Source organism: Castor canadensis, chromosome 13 (genome assembly GCF_047511655.1).
Source record: "Castor canadensis chromosome 13, mCasCan1.hap1v2, whole genome shotgun sequence".
Taxonomy (NCBI): domain Eukaryota; kingdom Metazoa; phylum Chordata; class Mammalia; order Rodentia; family Castoridae; genus Castor; species Castor canadensis.
In genome coordinates this window covers 115596260-115606009 of record NC_133398.1, presented here as the reverse complement: position 1 = coordinate 115606009, position 9750 = coordinate 115596260, and the positions used below count along the sequence as shown (strand labels likewise).

General features: G+C 37.1%; 1 protein-coding gene across 1 annotated transcript in view; it reads left to right on the top strand.

The window, feature by feature from the left end:
* Positions 1-1282: 1282 nt before the first annotated feature.
* The window catches only part of LOC141415504 (uncharacterized), a 31314-nt gene continuing 22846 nt past the window's right edge, over positions 1283-9750 (top strand). The window contains exon 1 of the mRNA XM_074052212.1: positions 1283-1321. Within this exon, the coding sequence (XP_073908313.1) occupies positions 1283-1321 (39 nt within the window). The remainder of the gene's footprint in view (positions 1322-9750) is intronic.

The window sequence follows — 9750 nt, the reverse complement described above, 5'->3', positions numbered from 1 at the left end:
TTCAGGATTGTCACCCATCCATTATGCATGCTCCTTTCATAGCATTTTCCACAGGAAGTATAATTATTTATCTTTCTGTCTTTCTCACTGGACTGTGAACTTCTTGAAGTTAGGAACTTCTTTACACCTGCATCTCTAGCACCCAGTACCTAATATCTCCTTAATAAACATTGAAAGAATGAACATATTAATACTGATTTAAAAGTTTCCCATATTAGAAAAGTTTCAAAAATGACTGAATAGCAATATATTTATAGAAGTATAGCTTACTTGTAATTTTCTGTCTTATGTACACAGCATGGAAAAATTTTAAATTGTGGTAACCGAAGTCATAGTCATTTAAAAGAGGTGTCACTAGCAAAATGGATCCTGTGCTTAGAAAAATTGAAGAGTGCAGTGATTAACAGAAAAATTCCACCCAGACATTTCTTTACCCTCATTTTCATGTCAAATGATTTTCTGTTGGAATTTGCAGTAAAGTTGTAACTCTATTAGCTATGATATTACTGTCTGATTCCATCTGGATTAAGGCAAAGTAAAAAATCTGTAGCAGTGAAAACCTGAAGAAGTAAAAGGAGCAAAGAAAATGGAATGTTTCTGTATGAGAAACACTAAAGGAAGAAATCCAGTGCCTGGAGGCTGTTGCCTGGTAAAAGCATTTGTCAAACTGTGGGTATAAGCCAAAAACATCTCATTTATAGTAGGTAAGGGTAGAAGAGGTCAGTATGGAACATAACTATTTTAACTACTTTTTCTATGTAAAGACAAATAAATATCACAGGGCTCCATAAAAAGTGTATGAAATGCATTCATCAGATACTTAGCCTTTGGGAAGCCACTATTTACGCTAGGCTTAGTGATTACATTGGCAGAGGGAAGGGGGAAAATGACACCCTAATTGGTCTGCCTTTCTTGATCAGTGAGATATTTTTTTTAATGGGAGCTGGTAGCCTTTTTCCCTACTCCTATTTTTTTCCTTTTTAGAGGCTTCCTTAAGTAGCATATATCTTTTAAGAGTATGGGAAAAATCTTGCTTTGTTGTGAAGACTGGGCTTATTGCTCTGTTTAAAAGTACCTGTAGATAAAAGGTTGAGGCAGCATGATGTCTCTCCCTTTTTACCAACTCTTTTAGTACTTTACCTGTGTCCTCATCATCCCCAAACTGGATCATTGCAACTGCTTCAGACATCTCCCAGCCCCTTCGTTCACCTTTTGTTCCAGCCTTTGCTGAGCCACTCAGTTCTGCACAGGTTTACCTTGTGGCACATGGTGCACCCAGCATATGTCACTTAAGGCCCTGGAGCTTCTCAGACACCTCCATGTGAGTGCCAGAGGCACCTGCTGGTCTTTTTGTTTGCAGCCCATAAGTGTGGTTCATGGGGGCAGGGTAATAAAATGTTCCTCCCCTCAGATCTATCCACCTGAGGAGTGGAAGTGAGAAGTATTTTGACGCTCTGCACTTATTTAGTCCATTCATGACAATCCAGCTTTGTTTTTTAAGTTATAAAGAATCTCTCTAAATTATAATAGTATCAGTGTCTTTAGTTTGACTGTTATGAATTCTCCCCTTCCCTTTCTCCTGCACTTCTCCCTAAGGGCCATTGAAGTTCTCAGATACTTAAATACCATCCTGGCATCTTTCTCCTTCCTAGGTGGGGGCATTTTCTTTTGTGTTTCCTAAAGCAATAATTGAGAATGTAGTAATAGTAAGAGAGTGTAGGAAAAATTACAAAGAGAAAAATATGCCTCAATATACCACAAAAAATCTCTTTCAGGTCTGTCCCCTCTTCCCAGTCTTCATACTATCATTGACTAGCACCATTCTTACCATACTAGTCATCCACAAACGAACCAACATGGCTTCTAACTTATTGCCTCTGATAACCAGTCTGAACTTAACTTCTCTTTAATCCAACTGTACTTAAAGTGAGCACCAACATCTCTTGAAGTGAAGGAGGTTCGTAAGGTACAAAAATGGAGGTAATATTGGGAGGGAAAATGGATACTAAGGAATAGCTATTGAAGCTTGCCACCCTGATATCCTCTCCTAAATATTCCTCATGTGACACCTGGTAACAAAACCAATGCTTAGTTCAAAAATGTAAAGTTGCTATTGGGCACAAGATAAGCTACACTCCCCAATTTCCCCGCAGTTAGGTTGGGGCAACTGACTGTGTTCTAGATGGTGGAATGTGAGCAGAAGTGATTTACACCACTGGGAGGCTCAGTCTCTGGAACCTCCCATGTGCCACCCTCCATTCACTCCCTTCCTTCTGCAGTATCCTTGGAAGTCACCTGTAGAAGACCATACCAACAGAGGGAATGAGGTAGGCCTGGAATGATTGGGTAAAGACGAATCTCACATTCTCTCCCCACTCTCACACATCGAATTGGGATGTGAGTGAATGATAAGTTTTTATTGTGTTAAGCCTCTGTGAGTTGGAGACTGTTAATACCAGTCAGTGTTATTTACCCTAACACATCCCTCTATTGTACATGGTAGTCCTCTTGCCTAAAATGCATGCTCTCTTTTGTCTGTTTTTTTGTAATTGAAATCTTACCAGTGTCTAAAGATCCAACTAAAGTCCTGCCTGATCTATGAACTTTTTAATGAGCACTAGAGCTCATGACGTCCTTCTTTCTTCATCTCCCAAGGTACTTGGTGTTCTTTTTGTATCTTCAATATGCACTGCTTTACTTTGTAATTTGACTTTCAATACATATTTCTTTATTTGCTTAAATAGATTATAATTCCCAACTGGAAAAAAACTATTATTATTTTTATTGTTATTATTAAGTCCTCAAAGCAATTATCACCAACCCTTATAGGTGACACACCAGGAATGAAAAGTCAAAAGTCATTGAAGGCTCATAAATGTCCTAAAAATATCATAGTACTATTGTATCTATTGCTGAAAAGTCATAGTAATAATTCAATGGTAGGATGTCTGTATTTGAACCATGTTGGAACAGAAGAAAATATTTATTTCTAGAATAGAATTGGTCTCATGTGTACTAAATGAAAAATATTTTTACTGTGTCATTTACAGTGTAAAGAAGATTAGGCACCTTTACTACTACTCAAGATATCTTGATTATGTTAAGTATAAATGATGAGAAAATTAAGTCAGACTTAGGGAATTTATAACTTTAGATTACATAGTTATAATTCATGAAACGTAGAATCAATACTATAGATTTTTGTCTTGATAAGCTATCTCCTAGGCTCTGTCTTCAAAATATCTATCTTCCTCCAGACTTGCACTCTTTCACCAATAAAGCAAACTCATATTTCCTCTACGTCATCTTGTTGCAGAAGAAAAAGTTACTTACAATTGCATTTTTTAGTTTTGAGTATGGAACATAGCTCTACTTTGAAACATTCCTCTCTCTTGGCTTCCTTGTCATTGTTCTTTTGTGATTACCCTCCCACCTTCCTGGCCACTTTGTCCATTTTGGCAGACTCCTCTTAGTCTATCCCCCTGTTACATATTTTTAAAAGGTGGCACAGCTCTCACCTTTCAATATCAATACTCCATTTCATAACTGGGTAATCCAATCCACTCTTTTGTCTTTTTTATCAACTATATGCATAGGATTACCAAAATGAAATGACATCAAGTAAACTGAAAAGCTATATTTTATTTAAAGATATGAAGAAATGTGAATTAAATTCAGAGAGGAACACACTCTTATGAGTAAGGAGAAACCTGAGGCTGCTTTCTATCCCTAGGATAATTTGTATGTGGCAGAGGAGCAGATATAATACTGTCAAAATTTTGCTGCACAAGATGAAATGAGTCTTTTTTTTGGCACTACTGGAGTTTGAAATCAGGGCTTCATGCTTGCTAGATAGGTGCTCTGTCACCTGAGCCATTCCACCAACCCCTTTTTTGTGTGCTGTGTATTTTTAAGATAGTGTCTTCTGAGCTATTTGCCTGGGCTGGCCTCAAACTGTGATCCTCCTGATCTATGCCTCCCTAGTAGCTAGGATTTTTCAGGCATGAGCCACCACACCTGGCTTGTCATAGATACTTTATTATAAGTTTGTTGTTATTTAGAAAATAGATTACAGTTATCTTCACTGAGATTGAACTGACAATCTGTACATAAAGTTGTGAAAGACTGACATCTTAACTTCATGGTGTTTTCCAATTCTTGAATAAGAAATATTTTAAATTTGTATAAATCTTCTTGGATTTCCTTCCTCAGTTCTTAGAGTTTTTTAATATTAGATACTGGGATATTTCACTCATTTTTTCACCTGTATTTAATTTTTTGCTAATCTTGGACATAGCATTTTTAAATTCTACTTATTTGGTAATATATGTATATAGGAATTGACTCATGTCATCAGTGAATAATTGTGGTTTTATTTTTTCCTTTAAAATATGTATAACTTCTATTTCCTTTCCTGTATTATTGCATTAGCTACAGTTTCTAGAAAAATGTTCAGTGAGAGTGGTCAAAGAGGACATCGTTTCTATTCTATCTTAAAGGAATATGTCCAATTTCTCACCCTTAATAACAGTTTGCTGAGCGTTTTTATCATTAATAGATCTTGTATATTGTCAAGTAAATTCTCTGCTGAATTGTATGATCAACTGACATGATCATACAGTTTTGTCTCTTTAGCTTATTGATGTGGAGAATTATTTTGCAGGATTTTAGAATATGAGCCAGTCTTACACACTTGAAATACATTTCAGTCATAATGTTTGATTCTTTTCATATATCATTAGATTTGATTCCTATTTTGTTGTGGAAACTTGCATATATGTTCATGAGTAATATTTGCATATAGTTTTCCTTTTTTGTAATGTCTATATCTAGTTTTGTATTGGGTAAGCTGACCTCAGACAATGCTTAATTATTGAGTTTTATTATTTGCCTAATGTCCATTGAATCAGTAGTAATGTGCTTTCTTCCATTTCTCGTACTATGTCCCTTTTCTTTTCTTCCTTGATAAGTTTGGCTAGGTGTCTATCAACCTACTGATCTTTCAAAACAACAGTTTTTGTTTTGTTGATTTTTTAGTGTATTTTGCTTTCAATTTACTGATTTCTGCTCTACTTTTTAACATTTCTTTACTTCTGCTTGCTTCCAGATTAAATTGATCAACTTTATCTACTGTCTTAGTGGGAATTAGATTATTGATTCCAGATATTTTTCTTTTATAACATTTTTACAGCCTCCTGAAGGAAATTTTATTTTATTATTTATTTTTAAAATTTAAAAATTAACTAACATGTTCTAATATGCTATAAATTTCCCAGTCACTACTTTCACTGCATCCCACAAGTTTGATAAGCTGTATTTTAATTTTCATTTACTTAAAATATCTTGAAATTTCTCTCAAGGCTCCTTCTTTGCCTATGTGTTACTTAGATGGGTGTCACTTAATTTTCAAATATTTGTGGAATTTTCTAGCTATCTTATTGCTTGCTTGTTTAATTGCTTAGTAATTTGGTCACAAATTACCACATATATGACTTCTATTCTTTTAAATTTGTTCAGATTTGCTCTGTCTTGATGAATGTTCCATGTGAGCTTGAGAAGAATGTGTATTTTGATGGCACATTATTTTATTCTATAAATTATTTTCACTTATGGTGTTGAACATGCTGTTTGGTCTATTCTTCCATGCACTTTTGTATTGCAAACCACATTGTTTCATCTCTTCCAGAACTCTTCACTACTTCCTGGTCCCCTTCCCATAGTGGCCTCTGCCAGTTTAGGATTACCATATACACTCCTCTACAGTGAGCACATCAACCACATTCTAGTATTAGGTTTCCTTTCCTTTCTCTATTCTTGCTGGGCATGTTCTTCTCTTAGTGCATGACCTATGTCCAATAATATTACTGTATTTGTTTTAGGTCTATAATCTGCATAGGAAGGAGAACATGCAATTTTTGGCCTTCTGAGCCTGGCTAACTTCTCTTAAGATGATGTTTTCCAGTTCCATCCATTTGTACTTCTGAATAACAAAATTGCATTCTTCTTCAAGGCTGAGTAAAATCCCATTGTGTACAAATACCACATTTTCTTAATCCATTCATCAGTAGTGGGGTACCTTGGCTATTTCCATAGCTTGGCTATTATAAATAGTGCTGCAGTAAACATGAGTGTGCAGGTGCCTTTGTAATAACCTGATTTGCATTCCTTTAGGTATATCCTGAAGAGTGGGATTGCTGGATCATATGGCAGATCTAGGTTTAGTTTTATAAGAAATCTCCATATTGTTTTCCAAAATGGTTGTACTAGCTTACATTCCCACTAGCAGTGTATGAGGGTTCCTGTTTCCTGCACCCTCACCAATATTTGTTGGTGGTGTTCTTGATGCTAGCTATTCTAACAAGAGTGAGGTGGAATTTTAGTGTGGTTTTGATTTGCATTTCCTTTATGGCCAGGGATGGTGAACATTTTTTCATGTGTTCTGGCCACTTGGACTTCTTCCTTTGAAAAAGTTCTTGCTTCCAGAGTATTCCCTGCTCTTTCCTGTACTAACTGCAAGGTTTTGGTCTGATATTATGGTCCTTAATCCACTTTGAGTTGATACTAGTACAGGCTGACAGGCATGGATCTAGTTTCAGTTTTCTGCAGGCAGATAACCACTTTTTCCAGCAACATTTGTTGAAGAGACTATCTTTCTATAATCATATGTTTTGGGCACTTTTGTAAAAAAATATAAGGTGGATGTAGCTGTATGGATTCATATCTGGGTCTTCCATTCTGTTCCACTGGTCTTCATATCTATTTTTGTGCCAGTACCATGCTGTTTTTATTGCTATGGCTCTGTAGTATAGTTTGAAGTCAGGTATTGTGATACATCCAGCTTTACTCTTTTTGCTCAGTATTGCCTTGACTATTTGCAGCCTTTTGTGTTTCCTAACGAACTTTAGGGTAGTTTTTTTCAATCTCTGTGATGAATGTCATTGGGATTTTGATAGGAATTGTGTTGAATATGGGATTGTTTTTGGTAGTATAGCCATTTTTTCTTTCTGCCAATCCATGAGCATGGGAGATCTTTCTACTTTCTGTAGTCTTCCTTGGTCTCTTTTTTCAGTGGTTTGTAGTTCTTCTTGTAGAGGTCATTCACATCCTTGTTAAGGTTTTTCCTAGGTATTGGATTTTTATTAAGGGTATTGTAAATGGAATTGTTTTCCTATATGCTTTCTCACTTTGTTCATTGTTGGTATATAGAAAGCTTCTAGTCAAGATAGTAACCACCATCACATTAGAAGCAGATAAAATTCAAAGACTGACCCTTAAGTCTACCTTTAATTGCACCTAACAGCCATGAAAATCCTGTGTGGCACAGCCAGCAAGGCAATTCTGACCCTGGGGAAAAAAAGGTCTCTGACTTTTTCTCTTTTTTTTTTCTTTCTTTCTCCCAACAAGCCAAAGACAGAGCATCAATCAGAATCAAACTCTGTGATATCCTGGACTCCTAGCCTGTGGAACTCCTCCCTATGCTACACCACACTGAAAAAAGCGGCACCATTTCTCCCCACCAACCGGCTCCAAAGCTGCTTGCATAAAACTGTAGAATGAACAGATGAGCATCACGTACCATGTGCAACTTCCCTACCCATCACCCACAAAAATCATCCAGTGCAGTCCCTTGCAGACTGAATGCCCCCCCAGCAAAAGAGAAAAATATAAACAGCAAACTGTAACCTAATACTGACAACAGAGGTGGGGATGGAGCAAGGAGCCAAACTCTCAGTGCCAAACTCTCAGTGAGGAAATGTGGGTAAAGCAATGAAGGCTGAGAACAGGCATTGGGCAACAGGCCAACCTCCCAAACAGGGCAAGTTGTGGATCCCAGAGCTGATCTTTGGAACAAAGGGCAGCATTCAAAACTAAATTGCCCCACCTTGCTGTGGAAAGAGCTGACGAACAGGGCTGCAGGTGAAGGACAACACAACTGCTGCCTGGTTAAAACAACAGCTCTGAACATCCTGCATAAACTGTCAGAGTTACCTCACCTCACGAATCCAACTGACATTGTGGACAGAAGGACCAAATACTACTCACAAGCCAGTAACCTGGTGAGAGCACATCAGAGCTTCCACTTGTATGCCAATACCAGGACTGGACACCTAAGAAATAACTCCCGAACTTATACCAAAAGACTGAACATTCTGTGGTTCCTGAAACTGGAGATTTTTATTGTGTTTCTTTCTTTTTTCTAATTATTATTATTATTATTCTTGTACTATTAACTTCACCATCATTATTCTCATATCCCTAATTTTACCCTCTTCGCTTTCCCTCCTTCTCCTGTGCTGCAATCCATTGTTCTCCCTACCAACTACTCTTTCTGCCCATCCTCATCCACTCTTTCCCCCATATTCACCCACCCTTCTATGCTACCCCAACCTGTCACCACACTACCCCTCCTTCCTACACACTCACCACCCACTGACTAGCCTATTGTACCAACTATACACACCCCAATCCCCTGCAATCCCTGACACATGCACCCACCACTACAACAACAGAAGTACACCCAAACACATATAAGGCCTACAAAACCCTGCAGCCCCCAAACATCTTCCCCTACCCACCCCTTTTCTTGCCCAGCCCCACTTTTAGCACCACTTTATCAATTCTCCAAAATAAATAACTAGCCAAACAACCATTACCCCCCAATTCCCATTGTTTATAGATATTATCACCAAGGGGTTTTCTATATAATATGTAAAAAACTGGTCTGGCATTCAACCTGTGAATTTGTTATTGCTAAATTACACCCCCAGGCCAGGGAAAGAAAGAGCACATTAACCTAGCTAACAACCAAGTCAGTTGCAACACAAATATTAAATCAAGGGAAAGAACATGGGCAATTAAAACCACAATGAGCCTATCAAGGACATAGTTGCATAGGACCAAGTGGAGGGATGGGATGCAGAAGAAGGGATAGAAACCACTCTCCTCAAAAAAATAATTCAATACAAGATTCAGTGGAAAATGTAGAAAATGGATATCATCCCTGACCCCAACAAAACAATGATAAATGTCAATAAGGAACCCAGGACACCTACCAAAAAATCCTCAAAGAAGAAATCTTAGAAGATATCACTGAGAAATTCATGGAGAAAAATATTAAACATAGTTAACCAGAATGTACAAGATGCACTCAAGAATTTTCAAGACACCAAAAATAAAGTACATGAGAAGACATAGAAACAAATAAATGAACTCAGAGAGGACTTTAAATGAAACAAAGGATACTACAGAAAGAGAGATTTATGAATTAAAGATGACAACACAAAATATAAAGTAGGATTTGGAAAAAGATATGGAAAACCTCAGAAAAAAAGAATCAGACAGAAATCCTGGAAATAAAATGTCCCTTAAGTCAAACAAAAAATACAGTGGAAGGCCACACCAGCAGACTAGAACAAGTGGAAGACAAATCTCAGATCTCAAAGATAAATTGAAGTTAAAAAAAAAAAAAACAAAAGAAATCTTAGTCAAACAACTCAAGAGCTGTGAAAGGAATATGCAAGAACTCACCGACTCCATCAAAAGACCAAACCTGAGAATCATGGGCATTGAAGAAGGAGAAGTACAAGTCAAAGGGCTACATAATATATTCATAAAATAACAGAAAATTTCCCAAATCTCAACAAAGTTTTGCCCTTTCAGGTACAGGAACAGACTTGACCAAAACAGAACCTCCCTACAGCATATTATCATTAAAACAACAAGCACAGAGAACAGAGAAAGAACATTGAG